The sequence below is a fragment of the Otolemur garnettii genome, unplaced genomic scaffold (genome assembly GCF_000181295.1).
Source record: "Otolemur garnettii isolate 467f Iridium unplaced genomic scaffold, OtoGar3 scaffold00034, whole genome shotgun sequence".
Taxonomy (NCBI): Eukaryota; Metazoa; Chordata; class Mammalia; order Primates; family Galagidae; genus Otolemur; species Otolemur garnettii.
Genome location: NW_003852429.1, coordinates 1,866,569 through 1,893,501, shown reverse-complemented (window position 1 = coordinate 1,893,501; position 26,933 = coordinate 1,866,569). Strand labels below are relative to the sequence as shown.

The 26,933-nt window shown below is 37.6% G+C and overlaps 1 protein-coding gene across 1 annotated transcript in view; it reads right to left on the bottom strand.

The window, feature by feature from the left end:
- GPC5 (glypican 5) overlaps window positions 1-26,933 on the bottom strand; it is a 639,568-nt gene that overhangs the window by 352,230 nt on the left and 260,405 nt on the right. The window contains exon 4 of the mRNA XM_003789621.1: window positions 1-121. Within this exon, the coding sequence (XP_003789669.1) occupies window positions 1-121 (121 nt within the window). The remainder of the gene's footprint in view (window positions 122-26,933) is intronic.

Below are 26,933 nucleotides of genomic sequence, written 5' to 3'. Positions count from 1 at the left end.
CAAGAGTCTCTTCACCACTCCTCCCAGTGACCTTGATTCCATGCTTCTCTTTGCTCTGATCAAAAGAACAATGGGGGCCTTGTGTGGGTGTTCTTACTGGACGGCCACAAATCTTATTTACCTTTTAAATAGAAAACATTAAAAGACGTTAGAAACCGTGCTCCAACCTTTCTGAAAATGAACTATTTCACAGAGGCCAAAAACAATAACATGTTCTTGCTTAGAGCTCCATATTACCCTTTAATACATACAATACCAGTCAATTTTTCAATCCTAGGAAATCAAATTATGTGTATAAAATGGCAACCACCATTATAAACTGATGTCACTACAGTTTCTAGTATCTACGTGCAAAATATGCAAAATCAGAAAACTACATTAATAAACTGACCTGTTTGGATAAATAAGACTACTTAACCAAATTTGGCATTATTTATAATTGACATTTATATGTATGACTAGACTAATGACATACTTGTCCTGATTTTAATTTGGAATAAATTATTATTGAGTATGCAGCCCTTTCCTATGTAAGTTCTAAAGGCAAAAGCCACTATCTTTGTAGTTTTCTTTTTAAGGTCTTTTCTTAGAAATGACACTATCTTTCAAATAAAAATATCATTTTATAATAGTTCTATATCTTCTTCCTCAATATGGTATCATTTCCAGGGTGTAATTATTGTCTTTTTAAAGAAAATAATTTGGGGAGAGGATGGGTGGGGGGAGGGTAATTAGTGGGACCACCCCTGTGGTGCATTTTACAAGGCTACATGTTAAATCTACTAAGTGTAGAACATAAATATCTTAACACAATAACTAAGAAAATGAGGCAAAGGCTATGTTAACCAGTTTGATGAAAGTATTTCAAATTGTATATAAAAGCAGCACATTGTACCCCATAATTGCATTAATGTACACAGCTATGATTTAATAAATAATAATAATAATAATTTATCTCCATGGAAAATTCATTGTTTTGATATTTATCTAACAAACTCCTTTGCCAAACTTACATAATGATCATAGAAAAATTAAATAATTTACCATGTAAAGAATCCCTAAAAGATTTACATGATACCTTATATACTTGAGGCACAGTAGCATAATTGAAAATATTAAAAACATGGCTTCAGAATCAAAAAACTTTGTTTCTTTTCCTAATTTTTCCTTTCTCAGTGCTGAGACCTTGAAATATAATCTCTTAAACTTGATTTCCTGATATGCAAGGTGAAAAAATTAAAATGAATTATTCCCAAGTTTCCTCAACGTTATAAAAGGAATTAGTCCAACGTCCCTCACAGTCATAACCATTCTTTATTTTTACCTATATTTGCTTCTAATATTTGCATAACCCCTGTATTAAATATTATAAGAGATAAAAGATGAGTAACTAAATTTTTCCCTAACAGAGTTGACAATTTAGAAGGAAAGATATGAAAAAATCCTCCCAATCATCAGAATTCAATGGGTATGTGTCATAAAAGTGGGACTGGCAATGTGTTACAGATGTCTGAGGAAGGTGGGGTCCTTCCCAGTTGGCAGTGATGGGTGAGGACAAAAGGAAAGACTATTCTGGGAAGATAAGACCACTGGGATGGGACTTCAAGCATCTGTTGATCCTGGATAAGTCAAGGTTTATTTTAACTCAACCAAATTATAAATAAATATTTGTTATACCCCATGATGTTAGAAGCTATAGGCATAAACATGAAAAAGATGTGGCCTAATACACACAGATGTAAGATGAAAGACACAGGGGTGTCTATCAACGGCAACCCAGCATGACAGGGGCTACCATGGGCTTCCATGGCAGTGAGTGACACTGCCAAACCCACACAGGAAGTGGACAGATGGATTAACTCTATTTGGGTTGCTCAGGGAGATGCTTCCAGAGGGCATGTCTGAGCAGCAGGTTAAAGGAAGACCTGAAAGTAGACTGGGAGAGGGGGGGCAAACCTTCCAGGACAGAGTAGAAGAGCAACAGGTGTACTCCAGCTTAACGTGTGCCAACAGACCCCGCACACAGTGTAAGGAAGAGTTACAACAAGAGGTTTTCATTGCTGTGAAAGACATAAAAATGCCCAGCTATGACCTGGTTACCCAGCCAAGAACTTGCAGTAGCAAACAGAGTATAGGCAAAAGGGTCCAAGCAGAGAAATAGTAACTTAAGATTTCCCCAGGCAGAAACAATCATGGTGGTGGTGCAGAGAGAGGGAGAACTGACCAACCCACCAGCTCCTTCAGTAGGCGGTGGAGAAAGTCCCGAGGCCCAAGTCAGTGGAGAAGCCTTAGAAAGGAAGAAGCAAGAACAAGAGATGCCAGAAGGGAGAAGCAGTGTCACCTGGAGACTGATTGGACACAGAACAGAGAATAATGATGAAGGGCAGAGGGGAAATCCCCAGCCGATGGGGCTGGCATAGAAATCAGATACAAATTTGGTTGGCCTGGACAGAAGGGTATGAAGGGTAGTAAAAAGGAAATTGTGCTTGAAGGGTAGTTTGGAGACAAATCTTGGAGGGCTTTAAATGCCAAGCTAAGGAGTTTTATTTATTAGATAAAAGGCCCCGAGGGTTGCTCGATAGAAAGTAAAATGCCAGGGCTGATGTTTAGCAAATTCATGAGGGAGAGCTGTACAAGTTGGACTAGAGAGAGAAAACTATTAAAGACCAGTAGACTGGTAATAGACTCCCGGAGTCACGCTGCGGAAGGAAATTTTAATTCTGAACTACAATAGTGAAAGTGTTCATGATTTACAACAGGGCTTGGCAAATAACTGACAGTGAGAAGCAAAGGAAGTGTAAGGCCACGGTGTTAAAAGGCTCAACGCGAATTTCCAATCCCCAAGGCAGAAAATAGTGATAGTGAAGTGTAAATATATTAGCAAGGTGCCAAAATACTAAAAAAAAAAAAGGGGGAGGGGGGAGGAGTATGTTCATTGTCCACAACTCCTAGCAATAAGAACCAAGGAAAGATGCTGTAAGTTGTTGGTGGAAATGTTAAGAGTAGAATTATTTGGACATTTTGAAATAAAGGAAAAGGCAGAGGGGAGACAGAAGTTGTGATCATGATCCACTGGGAGTGGCCACAGAGCTTGAGGTAAGTGACGGGACATCTATGAATCTCAGTTTTCGCCTTTCGGAACCTCAAGAAAATGAAATTACTTCACAGTTACAAGTTAGGACAATAGTTTTTCCACCCCATCCCTCCCATGTTGGACCTGACCAGATCCAACATGTTTGCTAGGAAGGCAGAGAGAGAACTGAAAAATGGAAGCTTCACAGAATCTTCATTCCTATTATCATCTTTGCTTTTTTTTTTTTTTTTAGAAAAATGCACTAGGACAAAAGAAAATGCACTAGGGGTAGATTTTTTAAGGTATCTTGGTATCCAAAGATGGAAGCATTTCCAGCAGATTCCAATACATGCAAATAATTTTCAAAGCCCTTACCGTTGGTAACTTGCTATCAGAGAGCTGGACTTCACACTGTATTGAAAGGAAATGGAAACATGAGCCTGTCACCTTAGCTCTCCTGAGGTGAGCTGATTTGGATGGCACCTTTCAGTCCTAGAACCCTCTTGCTATTGAAAACCTCTCACGCTGATGTTGACAATTTTTCATCTTCGACTACACTGCAATTTCCTCCTGATTCCCCACCCTGGTCTCCACCTTTCTCCCCTGCAATCAGTCCGAAGTGTCTTGGGACAAAAGTTGTTTTCCTCCCTAATGTTTATCTACTCCTGATTCAAGGTTTTTCTCTGGCTTCCCACTGATTTTCAAAACCCATCTCACCTTGAAATGGCTCTCTCACCTGCTCCTAACCGATATCACTTCTCTCACTCCGATCAAATATTTGTTTCAACGACGGCCTGTCACTTAGCTGCTTGCCCCCACTCTTAGCATAATCTTGGTGCTACATACAAAAGTGCAAACCTGTCCTTACAGCCTCCCTCTGCTGTTCAGTCTGTCTCACTCGCATCTTCAAATATTCAAAGCTTTTTACAAAAAGCCACAAAACTTTATATAAAACAACTGAAACTGTATCTTTTCATTTGACCCCCAAAGCCGAGCCTCTGTTTATTTTGCAACGATACTTTTTTAAATGTTTATTAATAATAATGCAAAAAAGATCAAAACTGTTTAGAATACTACGAATTGAAAATCAAAGAATGCAGAGGTACTGTGAGCAACTGTCAATCAATAAGGCTCTGAGGAAAAGGCAAAGACAGACCCCGCAGCCCCTGGTATGTAACGGGGACTGACTGCTTTGCTTCAGCCCACAAAGAGGAGGCTTGGTGTTCGTGGTGATCCACAGAAGTCACAAAGGGAGCTACAAGTGTGCTCAATAATAACAGTAATAATAATAAAATAATAAGCAAGGTAGTTTGTGGTCGAATGTGCTGGGCTTCATTACACTAAAACCTACTTTTCAAGTAGCCTTAGGAGGAGATATACTAATTTTTCCCATTACAACAACAAATTTAAATTTATTTTTTCATACTCCCTTCCCTGATAATTCTCAGAAGTGACCTTGGAGAAAGCTGGTTGGTTTTAGGGGTAAAACCTATTGCCACAAATCAGAATGAAGCTAACTTTCCAGGCAAGGACGCAATACATGATTTTAACTTTACTGCAACGAAAACAAATTGAGGAAAGAAGGTTGGGTCAGATTGCTACAGGGGAAGGGGTTGAACATCAGGCTCATTAGGTCTGGACCTCATTTTGCAGACTCTGGTAATATATTAGTGATTAATGAGCTCAGGGATTGACACCTCGAAACTTGTTATAGAAAGAATCTGTTACTGTCATTCTACCGCCAATGAGACCATTCCCAACAGGTGAGATAAGAGAGTATTAGAATAAACTTAGTGGGGCGGCACCTGTGGCTCAAAGGAGTAGAGCACCAGCTCCACATGCCAGAGGTGGTGGTGGGTTCAAACCCAGCTCTGGCCAAAAAAACTACAAAAAAAAAAATTTAGTAAGAACAAGAGAAATTCAACAGGAAGGGAAAGGAAAAGCTCTTTGGTGAGTATAATTAATGGAATTTGACTATGAGCTGATTCCCTATACAATACAAGAAAGGAGAAGTGAAAGCTGTTCGTGGTTTTGAACTTGGTAACCGGGATAAATACAGTGGTAGTGACAGACATCAGAAAGTTAGAAGACAGAACAGGTTTAGTTATTGGCGGTTCTGTTCCTTGGAGTGGGTGATTCTCATTTAGAACTTTATTTATGAGGTAATTTCTAAAAGGCAGTTCTAATAATGAACTGGAGATAAAAATCAACTTAATGAAAGGAATCATCTGCATAGAGGTAATAGTTAAGCCTATGAAAATAGATGAAATTACAAAACATATACTGAATGTAAAGATCACAAAGAAAATCTTTCAGAAACAGAAGGAGAAAGAGAACTCAGATACTATTTAAAAAATGAAGAGGAAAAGATCTTGCTATATTTGGATCAATAAAAATGAAAAAAAACAAGTAAAAGTAAGTTATTGCAGAATACCATTCCCTACGACTATGGAACAACAACCATCCAAATAATGTACACACAACATTCAAGGTACAAATTGTTCCAGATGCCAAGTGTGGAAAAGATATAAAAGTTATAACCATAACACCACTTTTAAAAAACCAGTATATTCCACACATGGCAAGAAGAAATACTTATAAGAAGTTATAAATTATGAAGACTCCATAAAGCCCCGAAACTAAGTTTTCTATAAGGAGAATTCTAAATTTGTACAAGGTACTCAGGACGTGGCGGAAAGCAAATAAAGCAATGTTAAAGTTGAATAAGGTAAAAAACACCTACTGTCTCCGCTAAGCAAAGACTAGAGACAAGTTTACTCTGCAGTCAGCAAAGAGTAAAGCAGGCCCCTCGTGAAGGTGTTTACACAGAGCTACGGGACGACGTCCTGCTTGGGTAGTTGGCGTCTTTTGTTTTGTACTCCACTTCCTTAAAGTTTTGCAGAAGTTGCCTCTCCAAATGGATTTCTGCTAGTTATCACCATAAAGGTTCCCACTCTAACTCATATTATATTCCCAATTTAGGAGGAGAGAGGGAGGAGAGGATGGACTGGGAGAAGTAGAATATTTTAATGATCTTTTACTAGGCGCACTGTGAGCAGGATCTGGAGTTTTCTTTGCTATTTTTGTCCACCTATAAACTAGACCACCAGAGGGCGCTTCTGCATTTCGTTCTTAATTAAAATTACTATGGGGATCCCTTAAAAGTCACTTTATTCTCCCTCACCTAATGTGCACACAGTGAGGGTGTATAACCCGCCCCCGGGGTGAGGGGCTTTTCTACAAATGGAACTTTACCCTGGAAGTGAGAGCAATGTAACCTAAAAAATTTTACCTTCATATTAATTTGAATAAAATTTAAAAAAATAAAATGAAATCACTTTGTTCAGGACTCTAAAAGAAAAACTCAACTCGTAGGTTGAAGTGACAAATATTTAGATACATGTAATCTTCATAAAAATCTAATCATTTATGTAAAACTCCCAGGCTCAAGTGGTACCAATCCGATAATGAAAAATGGAAAACTATTTATAATAGTGAGCTAATTCATCCAAACCGAGCTGTGTCCACGTTAGGAATAGAGACACTGAGAACTAACTAAACATTTCAACTATTTCTCCCTTTTCTCTTTCTTTCTCTTCCCTTCTTTCATCTTTCTTAATTTCAGTTATAAACACACATTAGTTTGGAAAGGTCCAAGGACTACAAATCAAACACATGGATTTTCATCCTTACTTAGCTACAAATTTATACAATGTCAATTAATAAACTGAGCACCTACTATTTGTAGGGCGTTACTCTAAGAGATGGTCATATACCTATGAACCTCTCAAGGAGCATCCATTCTAGAGGGGAAACTGAAATTATAAAATTAAATAGATGATGTTATTCAATTAAAACTGTGTCATTGATAGTGGAATGTGGTACAGCAGGTTGGGTTGCTTCAACCACATGGTCAAGAAAGAATCTTTAGAAAGTTGTATTTAAATTATGTTCTGAATAAAGTTATGAGATAACCAAGTTTGTAGGCAAGAGATTCATATATAGAAAGAACAACAATTATAATAAAGCTCTTCAAAGAGCTATATTATAATAGCTATGTGCTCTGCCAAGGGGTCAGTTTGTATGCTAAGTGGGCTCTGAGGTCATTGAAGAGTATTAAGTACAACAATAACACAACCTCAATTATATTTTGAAAATATCACACAGGCAGTTGTCTGGAGAGCAATCTGGGTAGGGCATAAGAAAGACATGGACAAGATGGAAACTGTAAGTCCAGATATGAAGTTTTTGGTATGTTTCAGGGAGTTGATGAGCACTAAAGTCAGTTGGAAGACACATATTTTGAAGGTGGAGACAGCAGGACTTGAGGATGAATTAAACACAGCGAGGAAGGCAACGGATTCAAACTGACTTCTAGTATCTTCTCTGAAGCAGCTGGCAAACGAGATGACAAGACCCATGAAGAGCATGAATTCAAGTCTCTCTGGATGGGTTTTCTTTCCTATGACTATTATCCATCCAAGAGGAGCTGCCCAACTGGTTGTTAGTTCCATGAACTGGAGAGAGAGAGGTCAGGCAAAATATACAAACATGGTCATCAATAGCATGTCATTAGGATGAGCAGAGAGGGAGGAGAGCGCTGAAGACTGATTCTGGAGCAATCCAACATTTAGACAAGGAGAAGCTGAAAAGGATTCTGAAAAGAAGCACAGAGAGAAGTAAAAGAAAAAAGGAGAGGCTCAGCGCCAGTAGTACAGTGGTTATGGCGCCAGCCATATACACTGAGGCTGGCAGGTTTGAATCCAGCCCGGGCCAGCTAAACAACAATGACAACAGCAACAAAAAAAAACAGCCAGGCATTGTGGCGGGCACCTCTCGTCCCAGGTACTTGGGAGGCTGAGGAGAGAATTCCTTAAGCCCAAGAGTTTGAGGTTACTGTGAGCTGTGACGTGATGGCACTCTACCATGAGGGCGATATAATGAAACTCTGTCTAAATAAAAGAAATCCTAGGAGATTGGGCAATCTCAAAATGCAAATGAAGTGTTTTGTAATAAATAGTAAGTGATAAAATATGTCATAATCTATTGAATATAAGGATTAAAATTAACCATTGGATCTAATAAGGGAAAGACCATTAGCGACTTCCATGACATGAAGTTTCAGTGAAGAGACGGTCAACAGGCAGGGCAATCAGTGTGGGTGTGAGCAAGATAAAAATAAATAAATGCACAAATTGTGAAATTTCATAGTAACCAGGCATGATCACTCATGCCTGTAATCTCAGCACTTGGGAGGCTCAGGTGGGTGGACTGCCTGAGCTCACTGGTTCAAGAGCAGCCTGAGCATGAGTGCAACTCCGTCTAAAAAAAATGGCCAGGAGTTGTGGTAGGCTCTTATAGTCCCAGCTACTCAGGAGGCTGAGGCAAGAGTATCCCTTGAGCTTAAGAGTTTGAGGTTGCTGTGAGCTGTGACATGATGGCAGTCTACCAAGGGCAATAAAGTGAGACTCTATCTCAAAAAAAAAAGAAAGAAAAGAAAAGAAAAGGAAATTTACAATAATAGAAGGCAGATTTATAGGAGGTAGAGCCTAGAAAATCACGGAGGTTATTAAAATTGTTTCTTTTGGTTTGGGGACAGTAGCTATTATATAGCACAATTAATGTTTAATAATAGTAAAGACTTTGGTTCACATAATTTGACCCAAGATACTTCCATATGAGAACAAGTGAGACAATATTTTTCATAGTATGGAAATGCCATGGAGACACAGAGTTTAAACAACCTGAATTTGGAGTGCCTTTCATTACAGAATCATCCATAGATGATTAGAATTGTGTGGGATGCACTGGTCTGCTGGTCCATTGGATAGAGAGGGTAAGGAGAGAAATAAGAGAAAAAACAATTGGGGAGGAAAGTAAGTGCGTTGAACATTTCCAATACAAAATGATTTGTGGGTAGACAGTATAAGAGAAAGTCACTAAGGAGGAAGAAATGATGATAGTACCATAAAATATTTGACTTAAAGATTTCATGGGTAGCACAAGACTTAATGATGGACTGGTGAAGGGAGGAGGGATCAGACATACAGCCAGCCTGCCACACACACCCACTGGACCAGCAATCTTGGACAATGTGATAACCTTGACTCCCAGTGGTCACAGATACAAATAAGAAGGTAGACTCTTGCAGTCAGAGAACACACATTCCATGACGGGGAGAGGTCCAGGGTTAAGACAGCCTGCAGCGTCTGGTGATGCCAGCCAATCCCTTGATGGCAGTTGGCAGGACCAGTCTCACCAGGGCAACTGGTCAATGCAGATTTGGAAAGAAACTGTACAGGGGACTTGAAGCAATTCACTTACAAGCTCTGTCCATCCTTTGACGTTTGAATAATTGACATATTTAATTCACAGTGCTGCTGTGACGATTTTGTCTTTTTTAAAAGTCTCTAAATACAGGGATTTTTCTCTCTTTAATCTGAAGTTTTATTGACAATGGTGGTATAAAATGCATTTTTCCCAGTATCTAATTTCTTCTAGGAATTTGTAATCCAGCTACAGAGGTTAGGATGTCTAAGTATGAGACAACTTGATAAATATGTAAAGTTAACTCCAGCACAATAGAAACGGCATCTCCACAAGGTATGATGTGCTGAAGGAATGTTGTAAGTCGTGAGCTGCACAGAAGCCAGAGAAACCAGGGCTACCTGAGAAGTGTTTGATAAACCCTAAAGCACTGATGGAAAAGAAAAGAGAATTCTATCATGAAAGTGAGGAGACGGAAAAGGGATCGTATTCTAAACAACGGACATTCATTTGGTCATGCTAAAGAAAGCTTGATTCAATTGCACATTTCAATCTGGTCCCTGGGAAAATACGGGTATTTTTCCTCATGAGCTCATTAGGCTTTGTGACATGTTAAACACCCATGAGTTAGACAGCTTGGTATTCCACACTCTACGGGGTCTGTCTGGACCGAGAGAAGGTGGCCAGCTGGCCGGTACAATCTCAATACTGAGGTTGGGACAGAACACAGAGAAGGAGGGAAAAGCCACTGGAAATCCGGTGGAAGAACAGGGGAAAGCAAGAAGCTGATATTCTTAGACACAAAATTTTAAGTGGATCATTTTATTTGTCAGAGGGAGTAAGAATCCCAAATTGGAAAAGCAAATAGTCACCGTAATAATAATGAGATAAAAAGGAGAATAAGTCAATAGGACCATATTTTCTCTACTTTTCCAAAGCTGACAAATACACAAAGAGGCTTTAGAAAATGGCACTAGCTAGAGGTTTAAAATGTGTAAACAAAGACATCAGGTCCTTATGTCTCCCCTCCCCTCTCCTGCTCCTGAGAGCGAGATTCAGTCGCTCCTCCTGGATAGACGCAAGAGCTTCCTTGCTGACGCGCTCCCCAGCGCTCTCTCCGCTCTAATCTGTCCCTCCAGGTTCCCAGATTAATCTTCCTAAAGCACAGTTCTCATCACACTGCGTCTCTGACCCAAAAGCCTTGGGTGGGTCTTCCCATTTCCTAATGAGCACAAGCCCTTCACGTGAGTTTATAGCTGAACCTTGAAATTTCCCAGCGCTCCACTTTAAGCATCCTGTGCTTTGGCTAAATTGGGCTACAGTCTCCAGAGTGACCCTGTACTTCCAGCCTCTACTTTTCTTCCTTTCTGCTCGCCCCAATGCTACCATCTTTCAAGTTCAGTTAAAATATTACCTATGGACTTAAATTGCTCTTGATCTCTCAACTTGAGGTTATTTATCAGCCTGGCCAGCATTTACTGTGCACACCCCAGTAGAGTCTGTCCTGGAGCAGAGGGAGCGTACTGTTTGGCTGTTTTCAGTTATTCCCAGTAGCTGTCAATGCTTCTCTCCCAGGCTCCAGAACGAAGCTAATACGCACTTACGCAAATGGTTAATATGTTTCTGCTTATCTAGTTCATTTGCTGGATATAGTTATTCCCTTGAAAAGAGTACTCAAAGTATGATATCGTGTCTTCCTGCGTACCATGCTAAGGACTTGTGACTTTTTCTGCTTTTCTCATTGTTCACATTTACTCACCTGTAACTAACATCCCGTGCTCATTCCTGTGTCATCATATTGCACAGTTAGAAAGGTAGAGACTACTGACTGGGAAGATCTCGTCAACATATTTCATGGGCAAACTCTTTTATTCAAAATATTTGAATAATGAAGCTAAAGATAATAAGAAAGAACAAAGGCTATGAATACATAAGTCACAGAAAAAGACATGGAAGGCGATGAACGTGAAATGTGGTCAACCTCAATACTTCCAATGTGAAGCTAAAATACAATGTTCTCTACTCTACTAGAAAAAGGGGTAAACATTGCTGGCATGAAATGTTAGCAATGTGTGGGGAAGCAGGTGTCTCTCATCCACTGTGTTAGCTCAGATGTCCACAGTCAAGGTAGGGGTGGGGAGAACTGGATGTTTTTATAAAAGTTTTAAGTGTATAGTCTCTACTAGCCACAAGTTCTCCTTAACTATACCTCAAGGGGATACTAAGTAAATCATTTTCCAACAAAACTGGAAACTAATATTCATCTTTGTTTAATAATTGTACAATCATATCTTTGTATGCTTTGTAATTGAAGGAAATATCAAGCTGTATCAAGAGTGAAATAATTGAATGGTGATAGGAAGGTTATCATTTAAGGTATTTAAATTGAAATATATATTTCTACTGCTACATTCATCCATCTATATAAATGCATTTTGACTATCTCGTAGGATACATAAGCCATTCCTAATTGGCAGGTGCCTCCAGAGAATGGAAAACCAATCAGCTGAGACCCAACCTTGTACACCATTATCCACACTTTTGAAATACTTACAAGCACTCTAGCAATGAAGTATTTTTAAATTTAGGTATATGCTTTTTCACTAGAGTGCTATTGCCACAATGGACACAGTATAGTGCATCGTTTCATTTATTTTTTTTAAAGAGAATATTTTATAAGTATTGAGTAAGCATAACTTTTATATGCAACCAGAAACAAAATAATAAAACACAAATATACCTAGATTTCATGCTTTTTTGTCCGATTTTACTAAGTTAGAATTATACTTTATACATCTCTACAAAACTTTCTTTTGACACTTAAATGTCACTTATTTCATAAATATACCCAGATATTACTAGATATCCACAATGCCAGTTTTATGTTTCCTAACTTATTTATGTACGTGTGTGTGTAGATGTATAAAACACACATATGTAATATTTTAGACATGGGATCACTATCACACATGCTGGGTTCTATTCTTTTAATGCCATAGATTTATTCTGTTATTTTGCTTGCTTCTCTAACTTCCTCTCACCCTATCATAGCTTTCCCTTCCCAGATAATCAAGGACAGCAAACCGTTGTGTATGCTTTTGTGTTTCTCCATGTTCATGCACCCATGTTCTTTTCACATAAGCACACTCACATACACACACTATTTTATATGTGTGTCTATGTATTTTAAAAGGTCAACATAATCTATTTAAAATGTAATAATTTATAAAACCAGAATATTGTATGTGCTTCTACTCGTTTCACATTCTTAATCTTATCATAGCATGTAAAAATTATTTCATATCAATTGATAAAGCCTGAATTCATTATAATGTTTACATAATCTTCCATGCTGTGACTTTATCTTAATTTGTTCAACATTCCTTCCTTATTGGGTATATACTTGTTTCTAGTGTTGTGATTAGAATGTTGCTACAGACTTGGCACCCGGAGCTCAGCAGTTTGGCTGCCAGTCACATGTACTGGGGCTGGTGGGTTTGAACAACAACAACAACAACAAAAAGAAAAGGAGCTCAGCAGTTAGGGTGCCAGCCACATGTACCAGGGCTGGTGGGTTTGAACCCAGCCCTGCTAAACAATGACAACAACAACAAAATAGCTGGGTGTTATGGCAGGTGCCTATAGTCCCAGCTACTTGGGAGGCTGAGGCCAGAGAATCACTTGAGCCCAAGAGTCTGAAGTTGCTGTGAGCTGTAATGCCAGGGCACTCTACTGAGGGCGTCATAGTGAGACTCTGTCTCAAAAAAAAGAGAATGTTGCTGCAAATATAAATATCTTTGTACTGTTTCTGATTACTATTAGTGCTTTTATTTTAATGCAATAAAGTCCCAAGAATATGACTACTGGGATGATATCTGTAAAAGAACTCCAGACTAGTCAAGGAAGGAGTGGAGTTACATTGGTAGAAGAGTCTGAGGTTGAGAGTTTGGGAGGGAGACAAATAGTCTTCCTCACCCTATTGAAGACGTTCATCACGTCTACCATTGAAGGGACTGGACCCTGAGAAAATGAGGTCACCACTGAGTTTTTTAAGGGTTATTCTGGTGCCTTTTTGGATGGGATAGGACCGAATGAGATTAGTGTAATTAGGACGTACCTGCCTGCAGTTATCCAAGCAAGAATTGATGGTGGTTAATACGGAGAGACCCAAACTTATCTGAGACAGATTTATGTTGTAAAATAAATAAGAATCATAGTTGGAAATCCAGTGAGAAGGTGTCAAAGACTATTCCTCGGTGTCTAGGTGGATGTGCTAAGCTAGCGGATACCAAAGAGTAATGTGACCAGGTTTGGGGGACAAGATGGTGAGTTCAGTTCAGGAGTTCTGGGTTTTGAAGAGTCTCTGGGACGTTCTGAGGGAAAGCACCAAGCAGAAAGCTGCATATACAGGTCTGGGGGTTACAGGTGTCAGAGATACGTGTAAACAAGGCAGTCACTGAATCTGAGAAATCAGCTTCTACCAGGCTGAGGGGATGAGGGTTTCTACCGTGGCTCTAAGAATAAGCTACTTCTTTTTTAATGTGCCCAAAACCTGAAACCATCAGAAGTGGAGAATGTGAGAGGAAAGGAAGGAAGGAAGACGTTCCTGTCAACTACACTGTCTCACAGTAGAAACCGTGGGAAATGGTGGAAAGAAGAAAACCGAAAGGGATCTGAGGGCGCCGTCATCCCCTGGCCAAAGCTCACCACTCAGGCATTAAAGAAAGTATTTCAAGAGGGTGAGGCCATTCGTTACCCATTTCAATTTTTTCATAAATATAAAATTGTTTTATGTTTAAAATCTCTCTTGCTTATAGATTACAGAAAGTCATGAATTTTATTTGTATTTGTATTCATCCATCTCTTAGTCTTAACGTGGCACATTTTTTTTTCAACAGTCTTAATATTCTAAGATGGCAAGTTAGTCAAGTAAATTCAGGAGTGCCCTTTTGTTGTCTTTAAACAGGGTCTTTAAGAGTTGACGTGTAACAGGCTGGGCGCCTGTGGCTCAAGTGACTAAGGCGCCAGCCACATACACCAGAGCTGGTGGGTTCGAATCCAGCCTGGGCCTGCCAAACAACAGTGACAACTACAACCAAAAAATAGCCGAGCATTGTGGAGGGAGCCTGTAATCCCAGCTCCTTGGGAGGTAGAGGCAGAAGACTCATTTGAGCCCAGAAGCTGGAGGTTGCTGTGAGCTGTGATGCCATAGCACTCTACCCAGGGTGACAGCTTGAGGCTCTGTCTCAAAAAAAAGAGTTGCCATGTATGAAAAAGCCTGATAACTCTTTGTTCTGAGTCTAGACAGCTGTTGGTCAGTGTGTAAAGAAGCCAGCAGCAAAGGCCCCGGAGGCCGGGCAGCAGGGTGCAATGTATCTCTACTTTATCTCCTGTCCTGGTTCATATCAGGGAGACTTTCGTATTAATTTTTCCTAGTATGTAAACAGGATACTGTATCAAAGAATCCTGCTGAATGGCATGTGCATTTTAATTGCATGGACTACTTTACTTGTTGACCCATGATGAAAATGTAACACGCTAATCTACATTACATATTATGAAGTTTTAAATATTTATGAAGCATTCAGATTCTCATCTAAGTTAGTGAGGAGTCCCATTCTATTCAAATAATATCCATACATTTTAAACTGGAAGCTGCACTGCTTTTCTTGTATGCTCCTAACTAGAGAATCCATCCGGTGTGAATATTATAAGTTCAAGTTTATATGGATAAAGAATTGAACAACACAGTTAGCATAAAGTCGGCAGAACAGCGTTCAGACAAAGACCCTCGTCCCAGACACGTTTACTCTCATCTCTCTGCGGAAAGAAACCCCTCTCAGAAGGTCGAGAGGATGTTTAGTCTTCTCTGTTCAGAATGTTGCACCTGGGAAGAAATAGAATTCAACCAAATGCACATGGGCTCTTCAAAGGGATTCGGCTTCTGGAATGTGTTTCCAGAGCCCTTGGTAAATTTTAGGGTGACTGATCCTTCCCTGATGTGAGGACCCATCTGAGGGAAGGTTGCAGCTGTCAGTTCTAAACATGAAGCTACCCAGATCCCGGGATGTACTCCTTTCAACTTTTCCCCAATGAAGTTTTCTGTGGTTTAAGTTCCAAATAATGTGCGCTTATTAAGAATACCACTTTAGGAAATCAAGAAACGTACTTGGAAGCATTTTTCAAAGTGTTTTTAGCAGAAAATCCAGAAGCTGTCCAGTCAAAATGTGTTTCTTAGTTAAATATATTGGATATATTTTACACAATATGGGATACGGATACTTCTAAATAGCAGTATTTATTAGAACCTATTTAATAGAGTATTTATTTGACACAATTTGCGTGGAGCTAACCCCTAATTCTCTCTAGGAAATTGATAATTGTGTGTAATTTTTCTCTGAACTTAAAATGATGCATGTAACAATTTTTCAGAGACTACCTACTAACATCTAGAAGATCATTAGTGAACTGCAAAAAGCAGTTTAAAAACTTCCTTAGATGAACCCTGGGGATTCTGTAATGAGAAACCCTACAGTAATCGAAAGGGCGTTTTGGTTGACAGTGAAGCCTCAGTGCTGCTCCAGCCTCCTGGGCAGCTCTGACTGCCCCAGAACCCAGCTAGTACGTGAAATGGAGAAGCACAAATGCCTTGATGTTTGCTTTCTGGAACTGAGAACAGAAAGATGAAAGGCACGGGACGGTAGCCCTCCAGTACTATTTACAGTAGATTATATGTAGCTTTATCAAGATTTGTTTTTAATGTTTATTATTTTTCTCTTGCCCTTATTTCCAATAACCCAAATTTGATAAATGAGATTGTTGGCTGAGCTTAAGATAAATGCCTATATAATGTTAATAATGCCAACGTATTTATCTGCATAAACATTGAAATGGAAGCATTTAAAAGAATCAGAGATTATCACAGTTGTCTTGCTGTGCTCTCATGGCAGATATGAAGTGTTAGTTATTTAAGATTCAATGAAAAAGTATAAATGCCTGAAATTAAATCTAATTCAGTGCATTAAATCAAGACATTTCTACTGTCAAATTGGAGGTCATGTCAGCTTAACAAAGATTGCTAGGTACTTTAATAGGCACTGGGAATAAAAAGATGAAAATTACCCAGTGAATTCTCTGAACAAACCTTCAGTTTTATTGGTGAGGTGGACACAGTAGTAGAAAAATATTCTAAACAACGTGGGGGTAAGTGGAATGGATGAAGTACCATATACACTTTAATAGGTCTGGAACATGAATGTACAGGAGAACAGGTCAGGAGGACTGGAATGAGATCGGTAAATGAGAAAGAGGTGGTGTCACCACACAGAGAACTTTACACCGTGCTAGGGAGTTTGTATTTTTTTGTTTTCATATAGAACCAAAGAAGACCAAGAGATCAATTTGGATGCAATTCAATTCCCACAGTCCAGGCTATGCTTGATAAAGGCTGGACTTATTCAGTTCATCAAGCAGTATTCACTGAGTTCTCCTATGTGAATCAAGATTGAGACTCCAGGGATAGAGCTGTGAGTATGACTGTCAGTCTCTCCCCTCCTGGCACCTACAAATGAATAGAAAATATAAACAACAAATAACTGCATTTATGAAAAATGCTGCAAAAAAGAAGTTACAGTGTTACCTGCATGCATCGCAAAGTTACCTAACCTTCGCTGCAGACTTCAGGAAAACGTCCCACAGTGAGTGGTATCTAAGATGAGACTCAAAATGAAAAGAAGCCTTCGTATCCGCTAGATAACCGTGTTGGGGCTGGGCCAGGAGGGAGCCTGTTTCGTTCAGAAATGGAACTGACAAGAGTTAGGAGGGAGGCTAAATGTGGAAGGAGCTGAGAGAACAAGCACCAGCATGACCAGGGCAGAGGACTATTAGGAGTGAAGCCGGACGAAGGTGAAGTGGGAGTAGAGGCCAGACTGCGAAACACTGAAGGCCAATACCAAGGCTGTTAGATTTTATTCCAAGGTCAATAGGAAGGCACTGAGTGACTTGTAAGCCTAATCTATTATTTTTTACGTTGTCGAAATGTTATTCTTACTTTGCTGGATAGGGATGCTAAAGGGGTTGTGGAAAATGACTTTGTCTATTGTAAGTTTCGACAGTGCAGCTGCATGCCCGGTGGGGACATGCCCGAAGTCCAGCTGTGCCTCCTACACTGTCCATCTCAATAGATATTATTTCAATGTTTAGCTGAAAGAATGAGATTATTCTCCTCTTTATTTTTACCTGACCCCCGAGTTTACCATCTGTAGAGAAGAGAACAAAAAGGTTAATATATGGAGTTTTTTTTTCTCTGAAAGACCTTGCAATGTTGAGTATAAAATGTTTCAAAAACATATTTAGTGTGTCATTGTGGACAACAAATTAAACGACACGCTGTTCCCCTGAGACCCCAAAGTGTCCAGAAAAAAGTGCTGACAAAAAGAATAAACCTTTAAATAGAAATTATTTACTGGAATGTACCAGTTTTCTCTAGGCACAAGTCAAATTTAAAAATTATACATTACAACTTTTTATAACAGCTTTAATTGTTACATAATTCACAGACCATAAAAAATGACCCTTTTGAAATGTGCAGTTCAGTGAATTTTACTGTATTCACAAAGATGTGTGACCATCACCATTACCTAATTTTGCAATATTCTTATTACCTCCCAAATCCCCATATTGCATTAGCAGTAACCTTCAATTCCCCTGTACCCCCAGATCCCTGATAACCACTAATCTTTCTGTATCAATAGATTTACTATTCTGGATATTTCATGTAAACAGAATCACATAATATATACTCTTTTGAGACTGACTTGTTTCAAAAAGCATGTGTTAAAGTAATTAACTGTGAAGCCATCAGACTGAGAAGGCACCAGCCTTCTGGGTTCCTAGGTAAACAACCTAAAACCCAATACAAAGTAAACAGTCACAACCTAAAAAAAAACAAACCTTAAGCTTAACCAGTCAGAAATAGCCAGGGAGCCTTTAACCAGGGACTTCCCCATACAGTGCCCCTTTAATAATCCGACATTTCCCTTGTCTTGTTCCCCATACGCCCCACCCCAACAGTGGAGCCCCAGCTGCTCGAGGTCAGACACTGCTCAATTCATGAGTCTTGGTCTGTTCAAATAAACTCGTTACAATTTTAACCCTTTCACTGACTCCTGGTCTTTTAGACAAAGCCTAACTCTTTCAGCCAATTGTCAACTACCCTAAACAATCTTTAACCCCACCTGTGACCTGTAAGCCTCCACTCCCAGATCTCCCACCTTTTGGGCCAAACCAATGTATGTTCTCCATTTATAAATTTATGACTTCACCTATAATTCCTGTTTCCCTACAATATATAAAACCAAACTGTAGCTCCGCCACTACGAGTCCACTTCTTCAAGGCTTCTTGGGTATGGCTCTGAGTCATGTTCTTCAAATTTAACTCAGAATAAACCTCCTTAAATTCTTTTTTTTAATTTCTTATAGTAAACTATGTACATTAATGCAATCGTGGGGTGTGCTGTTTTCATATACATTTTTAAATACTCTCATCAAACTGGTTAACATAACCTTCTTTTAAAAAAAGTTAACATGCCCAAGTTAATACCTCTTAACTCACGATTTCTAGCTCCAACCATACTGTTGCACATATCAGAACATCATTCTTTATTATTGCTGAAAATATTTCTTTGTATGAGTAAACTAGCTCCAGTTTTTAACCCAGCTATACTCAGTCTCTTCTTCCATTAGATTATATATTTTAATTCTATTTTGCAAATGTAGGGCTGGAAAAATTACTATGACATCACCTCATTTCAAACACAGTAAACTTTCAAATAAAAATCTACGATGTTCCAATTTCAATTCACCAACAAAAAACTTACAGAAAAGTTGCCAAAATAGCCCAAATATTTACCCTAGACCTTCATAAGATTTCAGCAATGGGAAATAAGTTTGTGCTTTTTTTGTCTTGCTAAACTATAAGATGAAGAGCTTGGAAGTACAACCACCCCACTGGCTACCACTTGGGGACACCCTCCCTGAGAAATAAACTAACAGACAAAAGCTTCACTGACTCCAAAGAATCCTGACAACATTTATGAGAAACCAGATAAAGTCAGACCTGCAGTTATTTGTACCTTTCAACTTTTTATTAGTTCTGTGATTTAGTAATTACTCCCCTCCTTGGAGGGCAGGGTTAAATGAGTTTGTGTTGCTATCACTTCTCAGCAAAAAAAAATTCCATCCATCATAAGCAATGCATTTTCCTCAGACTTTTTCCCCCTCAGCATGTTTTTAAAAAGTATAATTTTTGAAAAAGATACAAAATATGACTCTAACCTGTATAAAAATAAGTTGTCAAAGATTTCTTCAATTTCTTAATGAGGGGGAAAAAACCCAGCACAATAAAACTGCTTATAAAGTGAATGCCCGAGATTAACACTATGGTCTGTGAAATAATAAACACTGAATATTATTCTAACATTAGATTTATAAGATGATCATTATTTTTCACATAAAACAATAACTCTTAGGTTTGTTTTCCCAATAACTCTTGGGAAGAAAAATTATTTGCTATTTATAATCTTCTTCAAATTAACAACTAAATTTACAAATCACAGTGTGGCTCCTATCATGAGTAAAATAATAATTTAAAAAAAAGGAACCTAGAGATGACTCCAGTAGGTTGCCTTTTGCCTTACTAAATCATTGAAAGAGAAGGCACTATTGTTTTTCCTTCTTTTCAAGATCAGATAATTTTTCACTAAGAGTTACTACTTTATTGTGGGAAATTATACTATATATTATTTTAAAATATGAAAACATTGTTTTTAGAGTCCTTTTCTATCCAATTGGGGGGATAAAGGTTTCCTATCTCCAGACCAAACTTGAAAGTGACATTGCAATGCACAACTCCGTCTTCGGTTGTGATATCCAGCATCAAACATCTAGTATTGGTCTGATTTACTCAAGTGGGACCTTCTTTCAATCTTACGAGTCATATTGTGCCTCGCTATATAATCAAATGCAGCCCAAAGGTCACTGGAGAGTTCAGCACACAGCCTAACCCTAACCTTATCATAAACTTCTCCTGGTTTTCTACTTCAACCACTGTTTATATCTCCAAAAGAACAGGCTCCAAAAGATGACAGTGAGTGGTGGAAAATGGAATAGAGAAAGAAGCAGGCCCATGTTTTTTAAAGTGGGAGGTAACACCTGTCTCAAAAGATAGTGGCTGAAGAGTTAGATGTCCACAGTCAGCCCTTCTGGTGAAGGCAGCACGGTGTGAGTAGTCACTAGGAAGAAAATGGGAGTGGGACAAAAGATGCCACATGTTCCTGAAATATGCAGACTTTGAAAATTCCTATTATTTCTTCCTTGGTTGTTTAGGGTGAAAATGGAAGAGAAAGTAGAAACTTCATTCCGAGGCCTTTTTCACACCTCTCACATCTGTCCTCTTACATAGGCAAGGCCAGCCAGACACACCAAGAAGGCATTGAGAGACGGAGACTTCTCTGATCATCCTAGGATAGGTTAAGTCTCCAAGGCAAATGAAAACCAAAAGAGAGCGGGCTTTCGTCAGACAAACTGGACTTTAAGTCAAATATCCAGGCTTTCGTCAGACAAACTGGACTTTAGTCAAAAATCATACAAAGAGACAAAGGAGGTCATTGTGTAATGATAAAGGGGTCAATTTATCAAGAATAGAAGAACCATAAATCTATATGTAAATTATCTGTTTGCGGATAACACAATCTTATTTGTAGAAAAATCTAAAGATTCCATGACAAAAGGTGAGAAATAAATTTAGTAAACTTACAGAATACAAAGTAACATACAAAAATTAGTATTTCTATTTACTAACAATAAACTATCCAAAAAAGGGATAATCCTACTTACAATAACTGCAAAAACAGAGAGAAATTTGACAAAGGAGTTGAAAAATCTATATACTGAAAATTATAAATATGATGAAATAAATTGAAGAGTATGGAAATAAGTGGAAATTTATCCTGTGTTCTTGCATTAGAAGAGTTAATATTACTAGAATGCCTCTACTACACGAAGCCCTACATGGATTCAATGCAATCTCTATCAAAGGTCCAGTGAAATTTTTCATAGGAATTCAAAAAAAAATACCTACAGTTCAAATGGATCCACAAATGACCTCAAATAGCTGAAGCAATGTTGGGAACAAGAACACAGGTAGAGTTATTATACTACCTGACTTCAAAATATACTATAAAGTTATAGTAAACAAAACAGCATAGTAGTAGTATAAAAGCAGACACATAGATGAATAGAATATCATAAAGACCCCAGAATAAATCCATTGACATTGCATTTCCTGTCAGTTGATTTTTGACAATGCTGCCAAAAAGACACAATGAGGAAAGACAGTACCTTTAATGACGGTGCTGGGAAACAGTATCTACACACAGAAGAAATTAGGCCCTTATCTTAAGCCACATATAAAAATCAATTCAAAATGCATTAAATACTTAAACATAAGACATGAAACTCAAAGCTTCTAGAAGAAAGGAAAAATATTCTTGACATAGGTTTTGACAAAGATTTTCTGTATATGAACCCAAAATACAGACAACAAAAACAAAATTAGACAAACAAGTGTTCATCGAACTGAAATGATTCTGCACAACTAAGGAAACAACCAACAGAGTGAAGAGAGAACCTATGGAACTGAAGAAAATATTTGCAAACCATACATCTGATAGGAGTTAATATCAAACACACATAAAGAACACAAATGCTCAATAACAACAATAAAAATAAAATAACCAATTAAAAATGGGCAGAGGACCTAAATAGACACTTCTCAAAAGAGACATACAAATGGCTAATAGGGGCATTTTGAAAAGTTTAACATCATTACCATCAGGGAAATGTAAATTAAAACCACAATGAAACAGTATCTCATACTGGCTAGAATTAATATTATCAAAAAGACAAATGACAACAAGGGTTGGCAAAGACCTGGAGAAAAGGGACCCCCTTGTTGATGGGAATATAAATTAGTACAGCTATGATGAAAAAACATAGGAAGTTTACTCAAAAATCAAGACTAGAACTCCCATATGATCTGGCAATTCCTCTCCTGGGTACATATCCAGAGGCAGGAAAATAACATGTGGAAGAAATATCTGCACTCTGTATCTGTTGCAGAATTATTCACAATAATCAAGACACAGAATAATCCTAAGTGTCCATCAACGGATAGATGGAGAGAGAAGATGTAGTTTACATGCATAATGGAGTTCTATCCAGCCTTGAAAACCATTCTCATTTTCAACAACATGTATGAATCTAGAGGGCGTCATGCTAAGTAAAATAAGTGCAGCACAGAAGACAAATAACACTGGAATCTCATTTATGTGTAAAAAATGTTGAATACATAGGAGCAAAGGGTAAAATGGGTGTTGCCAGGGGCCGGGGTCAGGCAGGAGGAGGAATTGGGACAGGTTGGCCAAAGGGTACGAAGTTTCAATTAGATAAGAGGAATAAGTTCTGCAGATCTACCGTGCTACATTGGCCTATATTTAATAATAATAATACTTTGTAGGCTTGAAATTACTAAAATAGTAGACTTTAGATTTTCTCACCACAGGAAAAAAGTATGTGAGGCAATCTATATGTTAATTAGTCTGGTTTAATTATTCTACAATATATACATGTGTCAAAAATCATGTTGTATGCCATAAATGTAATGTCAATTAAAAATATTTAAAATAAAAGAATCGATAAACAACATACAAGGTTTTATGTAGTTTCTAAGTTAGAGAGAATTTACTCCACCAAAGTAGCAGAGAATATTTCTGAAGCAGCTGAAAATATCAGTGATGCCTTTGAAGAGCTACACACATAAAATTCAAGGAAATATTATTTCAGAAAATCTCAAAAGAATCACTGGGTATTATTAAAAACTTTTTATTCCTAGGTGACAAAAAGCTCATAATATTGTGATAGGCACTCTGTTATCTCAGAGAGACTTCAATAACTTAACAAAAGCATATGCACACTTGACACAAAAACTGATTGAGGAAGAACATAAGTTCTATTACCTTTTATTTTCAGAATGAAATGGGAGTCAGTAGCCTGGAAAGAAGCTTTCCGGAAAGGAGGCAGAAAAACAGGCTTCAAATATCTGACTTCGTCTCTAGGACTTAGTCCTTGTCTTCAAAACATTGTCTTCTAGTCTACCAGGGATGGCAGTTAAAGATGTAGATATTCATGCACCATAAGAATGAACTTTCCAACAACTTGAGCTGTCCACAAATGCAAAGGACCACTATTTTGGGAAACCTTTTGTCAAGATTCTGCTTCATGAGCCTTCAAAGAGTTACAATTGTGTGTACTGATTCTCAAGAAATTCATATCACAATCTTTCTCAGAAAGATAAAATCATGAGTTAATCATGCAACATCGTCTAAGTCCCAAGAAATATGTATCCCAAAATTATTCAAGCTTGTTACATGATGTGTTTCTAAAGAATTTTGGACTTGCCTCTTATGACATCCATGGGTCTGGATTGGTCCTGATCCCTGCCAATCATTCTAACGTCAGGAAAGGTTATCAAAGGGTCAGATTGGATTTACCTACCACCACAACCACCTACCCATGATTCACACATGCAGGGGGCAAATTTCCCAAACAGGAAGGATTCAGGTCAAATCAGGCACATGAAGAAAATTCCTGCCATCAGAGGCTGAAAATAATACCGAACTATCTCAACATAGTGTAATATTTATTTGAAAATTGATGCACAATAAAATTACCCTTTGACTTGTCTCTAATCAGATAATACCTCATTCCGTATCTCAGGAAAAAAAATAATTGGGCCTGGCATTGAAAAGAGAAACCACTACATGATTAACGTGGTCACTTCTCCAGCAACAAGTTCCTTATCACGATTTAGTACACGATTGTGACACAACTCTGGTATCACAATATTTCACCCCCAAAATGAGGGTATACTTTCTTTAGCCCAGGGGTCCTTAGACTCAGGCCTGTGGCATCACAGGAGCTATGAAGTGTCTGAAATTACATGCACTATTTTGTACGTGGCTGCGTGTCAGTGTGTGTCATTTTTGTAGGGAGAAGGGCATATTAGTCTTTTTATGATTGTCAAAATATCCTGGCTACAAACTGCTTATTCAATCTGCCACCTCTCCAATCACTCAAAAGCCGCTCACATTGCCACCAAGGAAATGTCATGACCTCTGTCAAGTTCACATGTTATGTTTATTATAGAATGCATTCTATAATAATATATTTAAGATATATTAACATTTAAGATATCTAAAATTAAAATGGCAATGTACTTTAATTGGGTTACTTGGGAGACTGAGATTTGAGTATTCTGCTCCAACCTTTTGTTCCCCAGTCCTTATTTTTGCAAAATTTCATGCCTAGTAATATTTTAGGAAAATGTATAACACATTAAGAAGTAGGACAAAATTAGTGCTTTGCCCTAAATGAACCAGGCTACTATTTTATTTTTTTCTATTAAAGCTTGATATAAAGGTATAGTGGAAACATCTAAAAATACATAATAGATTTACTATAAGTTTATGAAGATTCAGATAGATGGTGTGTATAGAGGATGTAATGAGATGTAGGTTTTCTTAACAACTAATTAAAGTTCATTAGCATGTATGATTTCCTTAAACTCAATTTAGATAGCTTTTATGAATTGAATTATACAGTAATTCTAAAGTAATTTCAATGCAACCAACTAAATTTCTACAAATACTGCACAGGTAAAAGAAGTAAAAAACAGATTATCTATTCCAAAAACAGAATGGAACCTTCCTTGTTGGAAACTGTGCTTCTGATCCCATTATAGACTTAACAAAAATACCTCTTTGTTTCAAAACTATAGGGAATCAATGTTCATCTGAGTTTCCTGGAAACATTTGCTCCATTTAGAACATGTTGAAAACGCTGAAATTAATCCAGACCCTACTTCTTATATCTTTGATATGTTAAAGTGTCAAATTACAACAATAAGTAATATATGAAATGTAATTAATAGCATATAGATTCTCAATATTAAGTTTTTATTTATACAATGAGTATATGATTTAATATGATAGCTATCTATACCATTAATATTAAAATACATTAGAGAAGCATAATATTTTCTGAAAATACCAGTTTTTTCTCATTTAATAAAAATCTTTGCAATTATTTGCTTATAGTAAATTGTTTAAAACATTTTTTTGCCTCCATAATAAGAAAGAAGTGTTTGCTTAGAGAACAATATTATCCTACGGAAAGTATCTCAAGAATGGAAAAAGAAGCATCCCATGTACTCAATACTAAAATTGAAACTAACAGATTAGTAACTACAGGCTCATCAGAGAAAAAAACACAATTAAATTCAAGGGAGGAGGGGGAGGGGGCTCGTTGGGTTTCCACCTTACAGGTACTATGTAGGGGTGTATGGCACACTTTGGGGGTGAAGGACTCAACTACAAGTTGGATTGTACCTTACAAAGCAAACAAAGTAACCTGATTATATATACCCTCAAATTAATCCAAAATTTTAAAATAAGATAAAAAACCACAGAAATCAGTGATATATTTATATATAACATAATGATTCAAACACTTAGCATGCATAAGACTTTAAGTGCACGAGTTCATTTTATTCTCACTAGAATTCTAGATCGTTACTGTACTGCCCTATCTGACCAAAGGGGAAACTGGAGGAAAGAGAGATAAAATAAACAAATGCACAAACTCACAGCTAGAAACCGGTAGAGACATCCATGAATCCATCTTACATTAGAACCTGTATTTTTAGCCCCAACCTTTTTGGGATGTTTCTAACTTTATTATTTTTTTCTTAAGTAATCCACAGAATAATCATGAAATTGAAAATACTGTCTTGTAAATTTTTTTTTGTTTCTTTAAACATTTATCAAATACGTGTATTGGATACTTATGATTTTTCTTAGGAAACTAAACATCTTTTTCTCCAGCTGTAATTCAGCCAGAAGTATTATACGCCTGATACCTCCCTGAATACTTTTTAAAGTGAAAATAGATATTTAGTGAGGACTAGACTTGGAAGTACTAGATCTCAGAGATTGCTTTGGGAATGGGGGAAAGTCATTATTTGCTGGCTCTCCAGTAATTTATTTTGAATTTGTTAAATTCACTGATGTGTGAACTGGTTATCAAAGCTTGATAAAGAGCTTATAAATCACTTTGAAGTTGGCAGTGATAAATATTAATGGGTCAATTTTCAAGGGATTTTAAAGTCAGTTTCTACTTTCTTCAGTTCCCATAAGTAAAAAAAGAGAATCTCAGTTGTTTTATTTAGAAAAGAATCTATAATTTATTAGTAATAATTCACGTTTCTCAGGATAGTCATAGGACTGTTTATTATATGAAATCAGATTATTTGCTTAAAGAAATGAGTGCTCTTTGAAAATCCCCCAAAGAGTTTTACATGAGAAAAGTGTAGTGTAAAACTTATTCCTACAACACAAACTTAATTCTAATACTTTGTGATAGTAAAGTGACCCGCTTCATGAAGGTCTGCTCAGGGTGGCCGTAGCAAGACACAAAA